General features: G+C 42.6%; 2 protein-coding genes across 2 annotated transcripts in view; one reads left to right on the top strand and one right to left on the bottom strand.

Annotated features, from left to right (window-relative positions):
- Window positions 1-2,475, top strand: part of LOC126428121 (uncharacterized) — a 72,759-nt gene extending 70,284 nt beyond the window's left edge. Inside the window, exon 6 of the mRNA XM_050090027.1 lies at window positions 1,917-2,475. Within this exon, the coding sequence (XP_049945984.1) occupies window positions 1,917-1,990 (74 nt within the window). The 3' untranslated portion in view covers window positions 1,991-2,475. The remainder of the gene's footprint in view (window positions 1-1,916) is intronic.
- Window positions 2,463-19,458, bottom strand: part of LOC126428120 (pleiotropic regulator 1) — a 46,450-nt gene continuing 29,454 nt past the window's right edge. The window contains exons 8-10 of the mRNA XM_050090026.1: window positions 9,552-9,753; window positions 3,248-3,379; window positions 2,463-3,166 (exon numbers count right to left, since the gene is read on the bottom strand). Of these exons, the coding sequence (XP_049945983.1) occupies window positions 3,107-3,166; window positions 3,248-3,379; window positions 9,552-9,753 (394 nt within the window). The 3' untranslated portion in view covers window positions 2,463-3,106. The remainder of the gene's footprint in view (window positions 3,167-3,247; window positions 3,380-9,551; window positions 9,754-19,458) is intronic.

Below are 19,458 nucleotides of genomic sequence, written 5' to 3'. Positions count from 1 at the left end.
TGCCATCTGGTTTCTGTACAAATTGTAAATAGCCTTTCGCTCCCTGTATTTTACCCCTGCCACCTTTAGAATTTGAAAGAGAGAATTCCAGTCAACATTGTCAAAAGCTTTCTCTAAGTCTACAAATGCTAGAAACGTAGGTTTGCCTTTCCTTAATCTTTCTTCTAAGATAAGTCGTAAGTTCAGTATTGCCTCACGTGTTCCAGTGTTTCTACGGAATCCAAACTGATCTTCCCCGAGGTTGGATTCTACTAGTTTTTCCATTCGTCTGTAAAGAATTCGTGTTAGTATTTTGCAGCTGTGACTTATTAAGCTGATAGTTCGGTAATTTTCACATCTGTCAACACCTGCTTTCTTTGGGATTGGAATTATTATATTCTTCTTGAAGTCTGAGGGTATTTCGCCTGTTTCATACATCTTGCTCACCAGATGGTAGAGTTTTGTCAGGACTGGCTCTCCCACGGCCGTCAGTAGTTCCAATGGAATATTGTCTACTCCGGGGGCCTTGTTTCGACTCAGGTCTTTCAGTGCTCTGTCAAACTCTTCACGCAGTATCATATCTCCCATTTCATCTTCATCTACACCCTCTTCCATTTCCATAATATTGTCCTCAAGTACATCGCCCTTGTATAGACCCTCTATGTACTCCTTCCACCTTTCTGCTTTCCCTTCTTTGCTTAGAACTGGGTTTCCATCTGAGCTCTTGATATTCATACAAGTCGTTCTCTTATCTCCAAAGGTCTCTTTAATTTTCCTGTAGGCGGTATCTATCTTACCCCTAGTGAGATAGGCCTCTACATCCTTACATTTGTCCTCTAGCCATCCCTGCTTAGCCATTTTGCACTTCCTGTCGATCTCATTTTTGAGACGTTTGTATTCCTTTTTGCCTGTTTCACTTACTGCATTTTTATATTTTCTCCTTTCATCAATTAAATTCAATATTTCTTCTGTTACCCAAGGATTTCTACTAGCCCTCGTCTTTTTACCTACTTGATCCTCTGCTGCCTTCACTACTTCATCCCTCAAAGCTACCCATTCTTCTTCTACTGTATTTATTTCCCCCACTCCTGTCAATTGCTCCCTTATGCTCTCCCTGAATCTCTGTACAACCTCTGGTTCTTTTAGTTTATCCAGGTCCCATCTCCTTAAATTCCCACCTTTTTGCAGTTTCTTCAGTTTTAATCTACAGGTCATAACCAATAGATTGTGGTCAGAGTCCACATCTGCCCCTGGAAATGTCTTACAATTTAAAACCTGGTTCCTAAATCTCTGTCTTACCATTATATAATCTATCTGATACCTTTTAGTATCTCCAGGGTTCTTCCATGTATACAACCTTCTTTCATGATTCTTAAACCAAGTGTTAGTTATGATTATGTTGTGCTCTGTGCAAAATTCTACCATGCGGCTTCCTCTTTCATTTCTGTCCCCCAATCCATATTCACCTACTATGTTTCCTTCTCTCCCTTTTCCTACACTCGAATTCCAGTCACCCATGACTATTAAATTTTCGTCTCCCTTCACAATCTCAATAATTTCTTTTATTTCATCATACATTTCTTCAATTTCTTCGTCATCTGCAGAGCTAGTTGGCATATAAACTTGTACTACTGTAGTAGGTGTGGGCTTCGTATCTATCTTGGACACAATAATGCGTTCACTATGCTGTTTGTAGTAGCTTACCCGCATTCCTATTGTCCTATTCATTATTAAACCTACCTACTGTTATTGTTACCGATACGTATGGTGGTAGCTTGTGAACAGACTCTTTATTTTCATGTGAAGGATGTTTTAATTGCAATGCAGTTCAGCTGATGAAGACAACAGGTTTTTATCGAACAGCATCCACGCATAAGCAGTTTCTCAAAATCAAAGTACTGATTGTCTACAAGTGACATTCTCTCCTCTTATTTCAGTCCTGCCAGCCTTCCTGGTCTACATCGTGATGAGCACTCGCTACGAGTTCCAGACCGTGCGGCTGATACGCTAACCTATCAGCCTCCAGCACTCACTTCTGTGTTCGCGACTCACCTGCTGGCTCAAATAACCTACAGAAATGCACTGCGGCAGATTTCAGCAAGACAGCCTTTTGTGTAAAATTAACACAACTGAAACTGATGGTCTCGTCAAGCCAAAGGATACAAATGGTATCTGGCATCAGAAATATGGCCAAATCTGTAAAACTGACTTAGTTTTGTGCTTTTAATTTTTTTTCTTTTCTTTTTTTTTTCCAATTGTGCAACAATTTTATATTAATGACTACTTCTGTCGATTCCAAATCTCTTCCATTTCTATACAATAGTGCCATAATTTTTATGCGACAGTTTCTTAGTGGCGTATCTGGTTGCTTACCTCAGATATCAGCAGACATGCTGTAGCTGACGAGTTGATTACTCGTGATATATATTTATGTCTCCTAGGAAGATGGAGATTCCCAAACAGTGCATCAATAAAAATAAATATACTTTAAAAACACCAATTTAATTAAAAATTTAATTTCATTTTGCTAGAAAGCTATATTACTATAAATGTATGACAGGTAAATTCTAATTAAGGGACTGAACTTACATTATGTTACACAAGTTGCCTTATGCTTAGCAAATGTGATTCGCGGAAAAATCCTTATTCTGCTTTCAGCAGACATACTGAATATAATTCCTGCATATTTGCTACTTTAAGTTTTGAAACAAAATAATTTTAACATTTTAATATAGAAATATATTTTTCTAACAAGACAAAATGTTTCAGTTTTTATTGATTTTTCTATTTCACTATGACCTCAGAGTTGATTGTCGGTTAAGCAACAGCATTCATCTCAAAACTGAAAATGAATTAATGGTGGCTACAGAATGCTGTACATAACTGATTTCTTTAATTAAAATGCCTATATTCTTTTCCAAAAAATGGATCAGTCACCATACACACACAAATTCTCTTACAGTAAAAGATAATGAACTGCAACGATTCTGCTTTTTCTTGATTTGTTATGACTGTTGGAGGAATCAGTGAGAGATGAACTGTTTCTATACTGACATCGCATTTATTTTTAGGTCGGACAGCCATGACCGATCCTTTACATACACGTGCACCGCAACTTTCACCACACTTAGTATTTCCTCCTCTTGAGTATTTCTGGTCGCCAGTGGATCGGGTGTGTTTCTTCAGTCTGCAGACACAAAAAGAGTTATGTTAGTATCGTATACCAAACAATTCACTCAGCAGTACGTACGACACAGTGAGTACTTACAGCCGTGTCGTCCTCCTTGTAAATCTTTATCGTCTTGTCTGCCTCAGTAGTAATGAGTCGGCTACCGCTCATGTCGAAAGTCATGGAGAAAATGCCGGACTCGCTGTCCATAGAACCTGGCTGCACGGGAGCCTGGAAAATGACATTGAGGCAGTGATAAATGTTCTAAATCCAAATGTTGGAGCAGAAGGACCAAAGATCACTTACAATAAGGCACAGACAGTGAACACTATCGTCACTGTGTGAGGTAGGAAAAAAAGTAGTTAATTTTTATTTTTGGGACGACATATAACCAGAAGAAAACTGAGGCAATGGTGAAGAATGTAGTGACCAGCTCTGTAGTACTTCTGCTCTCAAACTACTTCCATAAGCTGCCATTTGAAGGCACTAATAAAACAAATGGAAATTCAAGGACAGAAAGCCTTCCGTTTCTTCATCAGTATATATGACATTGAATAGTGATACCCTACGTGTATATATTGTCAGCAGTTAAAAATTAGTAATCCAGTAAAATTTTTGTGGACTGTTTAAAGGAAATGTTTGCAGTTTGATCCACATCATTTACAGATTTAAAAAGGCTCTGAAGAGTGCAGAGAATTCACAAATAAAATGTCAGTGCACTCGAGAAGACATTCACCAGTATGCAGTCTTCAGTCAGAAACTGACATTTCTTCTAAATCTGAGGGCCAACATCTGTGATATGTGTATTTTGGGTCCGAGGAATACTGTGAAGTTTTTGCAGTGTACAAGAATATCTTCAAAATTAAAGACACAGCCTAAGAGAAAGTTTGTGAGCTGCTCTTTTATGCTGAAGGGAGTGTGAAACCAGTCACTTACCTCAATATTCTACAACCACATCCCCTCCCACAAGTGCGAGACAACCTGATATCTCTATTCTGCACCTCCTCACTAACTTAGCTAATGCTGCCCCCAGCTGACCTCAAGTGGTACCACTGGACCCTAGTATTGCTCCTCCATTGTTTACAGAGGTCCAAACGAATGAGCCTACATCTCAAGCAGTGGGATCAAACTCGCCAGTTGACTGGAAAGGTGCAATGTGACAAAGAGCTGGCGGTCATATTGACCACTTTTTGGACAAACTGTTATAAAAAGATGCTAACCATTTTGTCTGCTGACTATCCATAGTTCGTGTTCCCTTTGCACCCAGTACCCTGCTCATCACTGTCAATGACACTTCCCTCAACTCTAAAATCCCCAGAGCCCATGGCCTTGCCAGTACTGAAAACTACCTCCCCCCCCCCCCCTCCCCCACCGACTGATTACAAGCCCAAAAGCTCCTTGCTGGTCACCATGACCAATTATATCCTCACCCCACAATTACTTCTCCTTTGAAAGCATCATCCACAAACAAATCTGCAGTACAACAATGGGCACCTGCATGGCACCATCCAATGCCAACTTATACAAGGGCTATCTAGAGAAAATCTTCCTAACCATCCAGAGTCCTAAACTCCTCACCTGGTTCAGATTCACTGATGACGTCTTCATGATTTGGATCACAAGTGGGCACACTCTATCCCCATTCCTACAGAACCTCAATATCCTCTCCCTCATTTCACTTTGAACAGTCCTCCACAGCCCAACAAGCCTCTATCCTCAATGTCAAACTCCATTTCAAAGATGGCTATATCTTTACCTCTGTCCACATCAAGTGTACTGTACACCAACAATACGTACAGTTCAATAGCTGCCACTTACTCCATAACAAGAAGTCTCTTTCATACACCCTAGCCACTTGCAACTGTCACATCTGTACTAATGAGCTGTGGCCTCCAAATATGTCAAGCATCTCACTGGAACCTTCACAGACCAAAATTGCCCTCCCCACCCATGGCTTATATATGAGCTGTCATACATCCTTCCACTACAGCCTACTCCAGTCTTGTAAAAGCTGTGAAAGCGACCATGCAGTGCAACAGCTTCACTGAAACCACAGCACCACATTCTACTTCAGGGTAGCCACTAATGAGCTGTGTGTCTGAATGAACAGCCTCCTTCTTTTTCTTTGTCTGATGAAGGGCTTTGTCTGGTAGCTAAGAAACATCCAACAGTCTATCTTACAGTCTATCGTAACCCTAACAATACCAACAGGGTGATGGTACTTTCTTCCCACCTTTTGTAAATATTGTTATCTGGTCATGTACTTACAAGGGAACGGTCAGACTTGTCATGTCGAAACCTGTGTTGCTTTTTTTACCACTGTGAGTTAACATTGCAAGAAGTTTGTATGCAGAATTTTAGCTGCTGACACGACCTGGAAGTCTGTAAACAATTTTATGAAATAAGACATTATTGTCACATGGTTTCCGCACTTATAACTGCCTCTTGTACAACCCTGACCTCTCTCGCTACGTTATACCAATGCCATCTAGGGACAAGGTGGAGTTAGCTACGCGCCGCTCTCTTGCCACAGCAGTGAGAGAGCTGATACCCCCAGTGAAAGCGATCGTATGATAATTAAACATTCGTTGACAAATATGGCTGATATGTTATCTACAACATTCTTTCCAAATAGCTATGAAATAGACACAAATAAATATACGATTTAGAAAACGTCCAAATTTTATTTCTTGTAATTACCGCAAAAATGCAAAATAGTAATACAATGTTCAAAACATAGGTTTCTTGTGCACCAAGAACATACAAGCAAAGACGACATTTGACAGCCCTGCGAATCACAGACGTTGTTAGATGTCCGTAGACAAAACTGGGCTGGTGTTAGGAATGAATCAGGCCTAGTATCAGCATATTTCGAGGAGTTTCACGCATATTTAATCAAATTCTGAAACCGTTGGGAGGAAAATTGATAATGTAATACTGATTGCAGCTTGAGAATATTGTCACGGTGATAGGCAGGAAATTGCAGTGATCTGCACACAATAATTTTCTCTGTAAGTTTTCTGTAAAATGCCTTCCACTGACGCAAAAATTCTCTGTCTAAAGGTTGAATTACGTTCGTCGTGCCAGGTGGAATCTGAAGTATCTCTACTTCTTTGTCAGGGTGGGCTTGAAATACAGCTTTTAATGAATCAGACCTTTTATGACCTGACCACGAATCCAGAAGGAGAAGAGATTTGTTCCCGCAGAATGGAAGAAAAGCATGATGCATGAAAAGGATAACGTTTTCATTTTCCATTTTTTCAGACTTCGATGCGTCTACCACAAGATTGTTTGCGTAGAACATTGTCCTTTTGACACGTAGTCCAAAATGTCCAGTTGGTTCTTGAAAACACACATATAGTTTAGGTAGCAATGAACCATCCAGACTAATTATGGGCATTATAGTGTATGAATGGGTGAGTGCAGTCGTGGACTGCGCAATCGCCTCAATATGTTTTTCCCCTTTGAATGACAGTGTTCTTTTCGCACTCATTTCTTTTTGAAAACCTGACTGATCTGCATTGTACACGTACGATTCACTAAAACTAGCGATCTTATTTTTTTCATTCATAAAAAAGCTTCTATCATTTCAATACAAATTTTGTTATCTTTCTTGCCACAATTTTATGTGATCTTTTGAAGCGACTAATCCAACTTTGAGAAGCTGTAAATTCGTTAGCGCCTATAGCATTGGCAATCTCTAACGCCCAATCATGCAAAGTTGTATTGCTGACACTAAATGACTGTTGTCTGGCATTGGTAAATAGCTCAGAAAGTCGCGCGTTTATCTCCGTCGCAATTTCCAGTCAACTCTTACGTCGTCCAGTGACTTCCTTTTTCCATCTATACAATTCACGTTCGGAACGGACAAAGTGATACTTATTTTGAACAGTACTGACATGTAGGCATTTCTTACCACTTTCGTTCAACCAATATGTCACCGCTTTTTCTTTGTCTGATAAGGTAATTGTAGTTGCTGGTGTTACTTTCGGAGATAATTGATGATGGTACGTGGCACTATCACTCGAAGAGTCTTCATGAGTGCAACTTTAGTTGGTGGCTTCGCCGTCTGTAGATTCACAGTCTGCAATATTGAGTGTTTCAGTTGTTTCAAGCCACATGTCTGCACCATTTACATGCTCGTCTAGAAGTTTAACAACCACATCACACAGCACATAGTCTTCACGCGTGTTTTCTGTTGATTGCTTCATTTGGCGTCTGTGGTACATCTCCATGGCAAGCAGCAAAACATTTACAGGGTTCCCCATCACCTGTGAGGGGAGATTGAATGTTCACCGTAAAGTGGCTTGCGGAGTATAGATGAACATGTACAGAACATCTTTCACATCTCTAACCAGTTTCAGAACGGTATGTTTCGAAATACGTACCACAAATTAAAAGGATGTGCATGCCACAGAAACGAATATTCGTTTCCCCTTTCCACCAAAACCGTGCAGCGATATTCCTCTTTAGTGAACTCCGCAATAAGACGGCCGCACTTCCCGACCATGCGCACAACGCTCACGACTCGCCATTTCCAGGGGTGGCCAGCCATCACTGCAAGCGCCAAGCAGGAAACACAGCCATGTTCGTGATTTTTTTTAGGTGACTTCCAGTTCATGTCAGCAGCTACAATTTTGCATATGGACCTTTTGCACAGTTAAATAACAGTGCTAAAAAAAGCAATACATGTTTCGGCATGACAAGTCTGACCATTCCCTTGTTAGTATGGTAAAATTCTGAAAAATATATTTATTGTTTTTAATGACTTCTTCTAACCAGATTCTCTCATCAACGTATTTTAAGTAATCTGCAGCTGGTGCCACTTGTCACTTTCCGCATTCCAATTCCTTCGACTGGGCCAGCCTCCTCCTCATAGTCCTCTGGCATCCATCATGTCCCAGACATCTTGATCCCTGCTCCCCCACGTTTGCCCAAACTTTCTTCTTTCTACTGGGGCCACTCCCACACTTTCTTTGGCCGTCAACTATCACCCATCCCTTCTAGATGTCGGCAATATTTTAGAAATTTTGTCTCTGCAGTGTCTATTACTGGTGTCTATTACTGACACCCATACTTTCTCTTAATTTGGTATTTAGTAAACAGTCCACCTTGGAGAGGCCACAACTTCATCTCCAAAAGTCCCAGTCCAAGCAACTCATTTCTGTTCAGTACCCACATTTTTGTTCTGTACATAAAGATGTTTTCAACAACTGAAAGATACATCACATGTTTGAGCCTTTTTGTTATTGAAAAGAACTGAGTTCAGTTGCCATACAGTCCCCTGCCCTGCCCTACTTTATTATTTGTGTCATCTTCACTCCTTCCATCTGATGACATCGTAACTACCAGATACTTAAAAGACCTGCATCCCCTGATCTTACTGGCTGCAAACTCCAGATCCTCTGTCGTATTGTTGCAAATGTTCAGATATTTGGTTTTTGTCATGCTTATTGTGAGGAACTATCTTCCATACTCCTCTTTTAACTTCCAAAGCATGTACTCAGCATCATCCATGTCTCCTGCTACAATGACTTGATCATCAGCAAAGAAAAGTGCATACGAGATTTTGTCCCCTACAAGGACTCTCATGCCTTCACATTTGCTTCTCCAGGCTGTAAGTGCATCCTCCACATTGATTTTAAATAGTGTCAGCACTAATGCACATACCTGATGTTACACTTTTGTAAGGGGAAACTCCAGTGACAGTGACTTTGCTACTTTGACAGTACTCAGACGTCTTTATTTTTATTTTATTATTTTTTTTTCAATTAAATTTAATTCGAAAATTTATTTTTAACTGAGGTGGTCAGAAAGTCTCTTCACCCCTTCCCCTTAGTACTCGATTCAAAATTCCACAATAAATATCATATTCAGTATTTTCATGTTCAAATGATGTCGTTAATAAAAGTCAACAAAACAAGGTTTGTATTTTATTCTTATTGTGTTGGTCTTAAAGTGTGCACCCCTCCCCCCCCTTCCGGGTTGGTAGTATGTTATTCAAAATGGGTTGCTACTGGTAAGAGAATGCTAAAACATATTATCATGTTGTGGACCATACTTAAGCACCAGTCTCTATTTAAAATGCATATCGTTAATAAAAGTCAATGAGAATTAACAATATTTGTTTATTTTTTATTTTTTGCAGTGGCCACAAAATACTCCCTCACTGGTAGTATGTCACTGAAAATGCACTGGTATTGCTCAGGTTAAATGTGCTTGTTCCCAATCAACACCTTGCTGTATGTGGCAAGCAGCAAAGTTTCCATACACCTGGAGACTGCACAAAATAAATTATGCTTCAAAAAATTAAAAGAATAACAAGCAACACCAACTAAATTGGGCACAGGGAAATGAAATTCACAATTAAACTGCACAGCACAGACAGCCGGCAGCGCCTCACCTGCAAGCGTTGGAAGTTGTAGCCGGTGCGCCAGTCCCAGCAGTGCAGCGTGCCATTGTCCGCACCCGACACCAGCACCCCCTCCGGATTCACCGCCAGGCAGTTGATAATTGCGTTGTGGCCCGGCAGGTTCTGCACGAACTTGCCGTCTGGGCACTTCCACTGCTTGATGTTGTCAGGTGAGGCAGACGCAAACATATACCTGACAACACAGTACGGAAAGTTACATCTTCTACTGACTGCCGTTGGCAAGGAGCAGTGCAAGGTGCGAGCTGCAGTTAAGGGGGAGAAAGAGGCCTCAGGTAGTAGAGGGAGAGTGCCTGTCTAGCTACGATCGACCTCATAAATATCGGGCCATCAATCGGCACATCCGTAAGGCCAAATGGAGGCCACTCGAGTAAGTGTCACTACTGTAAAATGTTGTTGCCAGTGTCCTGTAGATGTTACTGTTGTTCACATTATTACGCTGTTTGCCTGTATGCTGACAATGTATTGAGCAGGCATTGCGTCAATAGTCATTCCTCTTCCAATTTTCAATCATGACTAAAGAGAAGTGTACTCAACATTATAACACAAAACCGTTGCTCTACATTTGAAGTGCACTGTCCAATGTGAATGTAAAATTCTTCTTTAACAAATATAGTATCAGTGTAACACAAATGAGATAGATTGCAAGTGAGTAAGATTTACGTAAAGTGGTAATCTAAGAACTGACTTCTCATAAGCAGCGAGGATAGCATCAAATTTTAAACGTTTCATCATTCATAAGAGATCGCAGTTCTGCTTTTTACATAGCTTCATGAAACAAAATAACTTTCTGTGAGAACCAGCTGTGTATTTCAAGATTCCAGAAATGAAAGGCAGATGCATTTGACTTCAGTGTTACAATAAGCACAACCAAATTTTATCCCAGAATTAAATGTTAATAATACATTTGCTACAAATCCATTTTCACCACTAGTATTCGCAACGATATCTCACTTTCCCTTAGAAACTGATACGAGACACCTTTGGTCTTACCACCACTCCAAAAACTGACAAGTAGGACGTAAGAAATGCACATACATCTCACTAATATATAAAATACAGTACCCACTATTACCGTACTTCCCTACAGCTCAGAAATACTGCAGATAGTGTTCCTTTCCCCCGTCCTCACACTGTGCTTCGAGGTACGCACATATATACCCACGGACACAATTCACTTGACATTTCCCAAACGGACTTGGGCGAGCAATCTGAAAGCAGAAGTAGTCACTGCAGGTCCGGGGTGGCTTTCTCCTAACCCCCCCCCCCCCCCCCCCCCCACACACACACACCACACGTCTCTCCCCCAACGTCTGCCAGCACATGCTGACCACTACAATGGTATCTACAATTTTACTGAGGACAAAGAAAGACCAGTTGACAAACAGAGGAAGTAAAGTCTCTCACAGGGAGTACTGCAGATAGAGATCAATTTGCAGGGAGCTCGAGGACAAAGTACACTACAAAGCTTTGAGGGTGACTAGGTGGGCAATCCGCAAGTCTGGGATCAGATTCCCGGGCAGCACAAGCAACTCAGGAAATGACTCGACAACTTGAAAAATGCTGAGCTGTGATGTGGCTCTAAGTGCAAATTAAACTGAATGTCACAGTGAGCCAGTTTGGAGCTCAGAGGAAGGCGAGGGCATACCACCTGTGATGTGACTGACCCCAGTGTGGCACTGTGCCGTTCCAACTGCCTGTCAGGCCACTGACAGCATTATCTTTTACCTTACATGGACTCTTTTGTCGATTTAATCACTGTTGCACTGTGTTACGACATAATTACTCAGGCGTGTGTAACTTTTTCTTTTCATTTTCCATCTGTATTATTATTCTTGCTCAGTAGTGTATCATACCACAAATAAAGTAATATACACTACTGGCCATTAAAATTGCTACACCACGAAGATGACGTGCTACAGACGTGAAATTTAACCGACAGGAAGAGGATGCTGTGATATGCAAGTGATTAGCTTTTCAGAGCATTCAAACAAGGTTGGCGCCGGTAGTGACACCTACAACGTGGTGACGTGAGGAACGTTTCCAACCAATTTCTCATACACAAGCAGTAGTTGACTGGCGTTGCCTGGTGAAACGTTGTTGTGATGCCTCGTGTAAGGAGGAGAAATGGGTACCATCATGTTTTTGATAAAGGTCGGATTGTAGCCTATTGCAATTGCGGTTTATCGTATCGCGACATTGCTGCTCGCGTTGGTCGAGATCCAATGACTGTTACAGAACATGGAATCGGTGGGTTCAGGAGGGTAATACGGAATGCTGCGCTGGATCCCAACGGCCTCGTATCAGTAACAGTCGAGATGACAGGCATATTATCCGCATGGCTGTAACAGATCGTGCAGCCACGTCTCGATCCCTGAGTCAACAGATGGGGACGTTTGCAAGACAACAACCATCTGCATGAACAGTTCGACGATGTTTGCAGCAGCATGGATTATCAGCTCGGAGACCATAGCTGTAGTTACCCTTGACGGTGCATCACAGACAGGAGCGCGTGCGATGGTGTACTCAACGACAAACCTGGGAGCACGAATGGCAAAACGTCATTTTTTCGGATGAATCCAGGTTCTGTTTACACCATCATGATGGTCGCATCCGTGTTTGGCGACATTGCGGTGAACGCACATTGGAAGCATGTATTCGTCATCGCCATACTGGCGTATCACTTGCCGTGATGGTATGGGGTGCCATTGGTTACACGTCTCGGTCACCTCTTGTTCGCATTGACGGCACTCTGAACAGTGGACGTTACGTTTCAGATGTGTTACAACCCGTGGTTCTACCCTTCATTCGATCCCTGTGAAACCCTACATTTCAGCAGGATAATGCACGACCGCATGTTGAAGGTCCCGTATGGGTATTTCTGGATACAGAAAATGTTCGACTGCTGCCCTGGCCAGCACATTCTCCAGATCACTCCCCAACTGAAAACATCTGGTCAATGGTGGCCGAGCAACTGGCTCGTCACAATACGCCAGTCACTACTCTTGATGAACTGTGGTATCGTGTTGAAGCTGCATGGGCAGCTGTACCTGTACACGCCATCCAAGCTCTGTTTGACTCAATGCCCAGACGTATCAAGGCCGTTATTATGGCCAGAGGTGGTTGTTGTGGGTCCTGATTTCTCAGGAACTATGCACCCAAATTGCGTGAAAGTGTAATCACATGTCAGTTCTAGTATAATATATTTGTCCAATGAATACCCGTTTATCATCTGCATTTCTTCTTGGTGTAGCAATTTTAATGGCCAGTAGTGTACATATATCAATATCAACTATTCAGAGATTTTAGATTACTCTTGAGAACTGCACAGTTTCCCATGGAACGCCATAATAAAGAACTATCATGTGTCTTTGCTGTACATTTAAGTGTGTTGTCAGAAGTAAGAATACACGGTAACTGCTTGGAAACAGTGCTGCGCCGGATATTGAGATGAGAATGTTTAAAGTATACCTGAAGTTACTTAAAACTGAGAAAGCAAAGGGTTCGTTTTCTTATTCATCTTTTGTATCAGTCCTTTCTAAGTGTCACCGACATTAACAGTGATGGTATATTATGTAACTACACAGAAAGTAAATGTTGGCAAAAAGTAATTACACAACTGGAAACAGAGGTATGAAAAACACTGAGTGGAAAATTTTAGACAATCTACCATCACAATCTTTCAAAACTTGTGTTTCAGTCTGAGCGTTTCAGAAAAAAAAATTGAAGAAAACCACACGTACTTGTGCCCCCCACCCCCCACCCCACCCCCCACCCTCTGCCACGCACACCCACACCAACTAAACAAATTTGATGAGCATAAACATAAAAAAGAAGTTGAAATTTGTATGTATTTTTGCCCTACGACAGGAAAGAGACCAGTTGCAAAAGATTGGCAACCACCAGCTAGCCAATGAGAAGAGGGCAGAACCGAAATACCACGAATCCAGTATACGAGGAAACTGCAAATAAAGTACATAGCACACGCTGCAGTGAGGGCTAAGAGATGGTAGGGTCACAAGACAAAGTAAGCTTTAGACCAATAGTCAGCAGAATAGACATGGACCGACAAACTGTGGAGGTGGTGAGTTCAGTTCGAAAAGGTACATGTTCCAAAGGTAGGGGTTATCTCGTATCAGGAAATGGGCACAAGGAAGATGTTATGGGCAAAGAATGGTCTGAGAGGAGTTAATGCATCTGATCACCAGCACTGCAGCAGGTGTTTGACTGGAAGTCTCTATAGTGTAACGGATTCTCAGGGTGGAAGGATAGCCACGATAAGATTTACTGATCACACTGCTTTCCCCAGTGAAAGGAGGAACAACTGCTCGACCAGTTGAATGGAATCAACATTATGAACAGAGAGTACACCAAAGAATGATCAAAATAATGAGGAGTAGGACAATGAGAATAGCGATAAAATTGACATAACAACTGGGGACAAAGAAGTATACGAGTGAAGGAATTCTGATATCTTGAAAGAAAAATAACACACAATGCACAAAGTGAGGAATACATGAAAAGCAGAGAACACAGGCTAAAAAAAGATATTTATATTGTTGCCATTTGAGTAAACAACTAGCGAGAAAACTTGAATTTTTATGACTGTCAAAAAAATAAAAAATGTATTATTATATACACGCAACGTCAAACCACTGAACAAATTTAGAACATTACTGAAATAATATTCCCTCCAACAACTACAGGCAGTAGTAATAATTTATTCAAAGCTGACTTATGTCGATCTACAACAGAGACACGTACTGATAAAGGCAATACAGCCAACATAAGATTATATACAGAAATAAAATATCAAGCAGCATACTGTATAATAATTCTCTGCATAAACAGAGCTGTGCTGACTTGTGCCTCCTGAAAAGCAACAAACTATACTAAAAACAACTGGTTTTTGATTATACCAATGTTCATCACCTCCAATTTAACCCGACTGTTAAAACCAATCAAAACAACCTCTTTCTGAAATAACCGCTTTTCTATTTTTTCTTGCTTTTTCCAGTAATAAATATAGTCATCAAACAAAGATTGAAAAATTCTAAGACTACCCCAGCTTTTGCATTATATATTTCAAGATTACACACAGAATAGATCATTAAATAAAATAGCTAAATAAAACAAAATTTTGTCCACTGCTTTTTTCGAAAAGTAATGAGAGGTCGGATACTACAAAAAAAAAAAAAAAAAAAAAAAAAAAAAAAAAAAAAAAAAAAAAAAAAACGGTATTATGTTATTAATTCCTGTTTTTTGTAACTCTGCTCAAAATCATGTTGTATCCAGGGTATATGAATAGTTAGTGCTAACTGGTGAAAACTGAGGATAGAAAACTATATTTCCGATTTTAAGTTGCCCCATTTTCCATGGGCTACAAGCAGATAAAGGCATATTATATAGACACAGGCAGTAGATGACTTACTTTCTATTTTAATTAAAAGCTATGAATTAATTGTTAAGTTTTTAATTTAGTACTGTTGCCTTAATTACTTTCTCTTTTCTTATTTCATAGACACAGACAGCTATAAAGTAATTGTGTTAAACTTGTACCATTATTTTTCTTTGATTATCTAGAATGAAAAACAGTTTTGTAGTGAAATATAATTACTTTTTAACAGGAGTTTAAATAAAATTAATTTTTTGCTGACAAAACTAAAAATCCTTATTTAAAAAATCAAATGAATAATTTAGATAGGAGGTGAAACAGAACATTTAACAGGAACAATGACACTATAATAGTTAATATTTCAACAACGAATTAATCCAATTGCCAATATTTATTGTCCAGTCTGTTCACAAATACTCATCCTACAATGTGTTGCTCTCTAAGTTGGCTCCTTTCAGAAACAGTATCATTCAAAGACGATGCCAATCCTTTTTAAGCCACAAAACTTTCTAACTACAATAAATATTGTCGAGCTACAAATGACAAGCCTAGCATACACCTTTTACTGCTTCTGCATAATAAAGGAAAACAGGTACAGTATTGTCTTAGCAATGCTGCACTGATTCTTACATTCTGTGTGTGTTGCTCATTTGTAACTGACAATGTTGTTATTAAAATAGCACTGATTGCTTTCCCCATTTTGTATACTAATCGAATATTTCAAAGCAATGGAAATTTTACGAACCAGTGTTACTCATTTTAAAAAGAGTTTGATTTAAAAACCAATAATCTTACCACTACTGCTATGACAAATAGATATACCACTTTTTTATATAGTTATTAATTTAAAAAAATAAAAATACTGGTATAATGGAAACCAAACAAATAATATAAGACACCGGTTATTTTGAATTAAACTATCAGTATCAGTTTTAATTGGTAAGTTTTCCCATCCCTAACTCATAGGCTTCCACCACAATGCGAAGGGCCAGGAAGAGGGGAAAAGGGAGAGGGAGAGGGAGAGGGAGAGGGAGAGGGAGAGGGAGAGGGAGAGGGAGAGGGAGAGGGAGAGGGAGAGGGAGGGGTGGTGGTGCAAGGACACTTGCCCACTTCTGGATTAATTCATATTATTCTCCCACATTTCTAGTGTCTATTGCGTTTTATTCTATTAAGTTGCAGATTCAGTATTAGCGAACAATTCAGGTAATGCCACAGACAATTACTATACAATGTTGCGCCCGACCAACTAGCCGCGCAGTCTAACGTGCTGCTTCCTGAGCAGGAAGGCATGCCGGACCCCGGCACGAATCCGCCCAGCAGATTGGTGTCGAGGTCCAGTGTGCCGGCCAGCTTGTGAATGGTTTTTAAGGCGGTTTTCCATCTACCTTGGCAAATGAAGGCCGGTTCCCCTTATTCCACCTCAGTTACACTGTGTCGGCGATTACTGTGCAAACACCATTTCCATGTACACGTACACCCTAATTATTCTACCACGCAATCATTTGAGGTTACACTCATCTGGTATGAAAAGTTCCTGGGGGCCGAACTGCACAATAACCCTGGGTTTGGTGTGGGGCGTCGGTGGGGTTGATGGACTGCTGTGAGGTTGTGAACCACTGAAGGCTACAGCGGAATGAAGCCTCTATTGTATAGGATGGCAGCCAGTTAGGGAATATTTTAGGGGAATTGATTAAAAAATTTATTTCAAAGGCCCAGTGAAATCTTTACAAGTTTTCTCCCAGAGTAACTTACGCTGTATCTACGTGACACAAGTCCCCTGTCTTGCAAAACCGAGGCAGTTCTGTCCAGTTAAAGCTGCTGACAAGAGACGCCTTGAGACCTCTGCTGAAACTGCTAGCGAATTCATGCCACTGGTTGTACCCTATAGCGTGCATGGGATACACGTCACGTGGGTGGACAGTGGAGTGTTGTGCGGTATGGAACTCAGTTTCCTCTCTCTCTTGTAATCCAGACCTCGAGCAGAACAGAGATCTTTTCGGAAGGCAGAGCCACTGGCTCTGCTTTCCACGACCGGTCACCAACATGAACCGCTTCCCCTTCCGTTGCCCATTTCAGTTAACTGTTCGACCTCCTAGACTGGCCTAAGCGGTGGTGGTTGTTGGGATGTTTAAGGGGGACTAAACAGCGAAGGTCATCAGTCCCCCATCCCAAAAACAGGCGAGACATAAATTCGCGAAGCAGGTAAAATCCCAAGGGGAAGGAGACCCCCCCCCCCCAGGCACGGAAAGAACACAAATGTGGCAACGAACACTACAGACAAGAAGAGTACAGATGAACACCAGACAGAAAGAAACAGAAGAAAAGAAGATGGCCGGAGACTGGTTGACTGACCACGAGAACAAAAAAAGGGAAAGAGTCAACCGTCCGACTACACACTAAAATCTGCAACCAAATACAAGAGACTCGAGGACAAGAGACACAGAAAGGGAAAGGGGCAGTACCTCCCTAAATGGAACCATAAAAAGGACTACCACAGACAAAATTTAAAACGTCGTCAGCCATGGAGGCATCGTCGCATAAAAACAAAGGCAAAGTGCCCGGGAGATTAAAAGACTACCGGAGGGTGCGCAGTCGGGGACACTCCAACAAAATGTGGGCGACCGTCAGCCAGGACCCACACCGACACAGGGGGGGATCCTCCTGACGCAAAAGATGGCCGTGCGTCAGGTAGGTATGGCCGATGTGGAGCCGACACAGGATGACAGAGTCCCTGCGAGAAGCCCGCAGGGAGGACCGCCACACATCGGTCGTCGCCTTAACAGCCCGCAGTTTATTCGGGGATGTCAGGCCACGCCACTCATCAGCCCACATCCCAAGCACCTTACAGCGCAACACCAACTGCTGATCTCGAGCCGGGAGGCCGATCTCCAAAGCTGGGGTGTCGATCGCCCCTTTGGCCAGCCTGTCGACACGTTCGTTCCCCGGGATGCCAACGTGACCTGGCGTCCAAACAAAAACCACCGAACGACCAGAGCGGGTAATGGCGGAAACAGACTCCCGAATAGAGGATACCAGAGGAGAAGAGGGATAGCAGCGGTCGATGGCCTGGAGGCTGCTCAGGGAGTCACTGCAGATGACGATGGACGTACCTGAGCAGGAACGCATATGCTCAAGAGCGCGCAATATGGCCACCAGCTCTGCAGTAAAAATACTGCAGCCAGCCGGCAAGGAGCGCTGTTCAACATGGGCAGCGTGAGCAAAAGCGTAGGCAGTGCGACCATCAACCAGGGAACCATCAGTGTAGACAGTCTCAAAACCCGAAAATGAGGCGAAGAGCGCAAGAAAACGGCGACAGAGGGCCACAGGCGGAACCGAGTCCTTGGGTCCCTGTGCCAAGTCCAGACGGACGGACGGACGGACGGACGGACGGCCGGGGCAAACACCATGGTGGCATAGGTGCACGGACCCGGAAGGGAGGCAGAAGAGGGAATGACCCCGGTTCCGACAGTAGGGACTGGACGCGGACAGCTATGGAAAGCCCAGACCGAGGTCGCCGTTCAGGCAGATGGGGTACCACGGCAGGGAAAAGTAGGCGATGATGGGGATGGCCTGGCGAGCAATGCACGTGGACAGCATAGTCGGTGAGCAGTCGATGGCGGCGAATCCGCAGCGGGGGAACACCGGCCTCCACCAGTAGACTACCCACGGGGCTCGTATGAAAAGCGCCAGTTGCAAGCCGAACCCCACAGTGCTGTATGGGGTCTAACAACGTCAACACTGAGGGTGATGCAGACCCATAGGCCAGGCTCCCATAATCAAGCCTGGACTGCACAAGGGCTCTGTACAATCGCAACAGCGTGCAGCGATCTGCACCCCAAGACGTGTGGCTTAGGCAGCGGAGGGCATTGAGGTGCCGCCAGCACTTTTGCTTCAGCTGAGTAATATGAGGAACCCATGTGAGCCGGGCATCAAAGACGAGTCCTAAGAAGCGGCAAGTGTCCTCCACTTCAAGCAGGTGGCCGTCGAGGTAAAGTTCAGGATGAGGGTGGACCGTCCGACGCCTGCAGAAGTGCATAACTTGAGTCTTGGCTGCAGAGAACTGAAAACCATGAGTCAGAGCCCATGATGCTGCCTTGTGAACGGCTACTTGCAGCCTGCGTTCGGCGACTCCCGTAGTCGTTGAGCTAAATGAAATGCAGAAGTCGCCGGCATACAAAGAAGGAGACACCGACGACCCCACAGCTGCAGCCAGACCATTAATGGCCATGAGAAATAAGGAGACGATCAACACCGAGCTCTGCGGGACCCCATTTTCCTGTATATAAGAGGAACTAGAGGTGACACCGACTTGCACCCGGAAAGAGCGGCACAATAAGAAGGTTTGAAGAAAAGCCGGGAGCTGACCACGAAGACCCCACTCATGCAACGTAGCGAGGATGTGATGCCTCCATGTGGTGTCATACGCCTTCCGCAGATCAAAAAATACAGCAACGAGATGCTGACGTCGGGCAAAGGCCGTACGGA

This window comes from Schistocerca serialis, chromosome 12 (assembly GCF_023864345.2).
Source record: "Schistocerca serialis cubense isolate TAMUIC-IGC-003099 chromosome 12, iqSchSeri2.2, whole genome shotgun sequence".
Classification (NCBI taxonomy): Eukaryota; Metazoa; Arthropoda; class Insecta; order Orthoptera; family Acrididae; genus Schistocerca; species Schistocerca serialis.
Note: the sequence above shows the minus strand (reverse complement) of the source record. Positions and strands in the feature narration are given on the sequence as shown.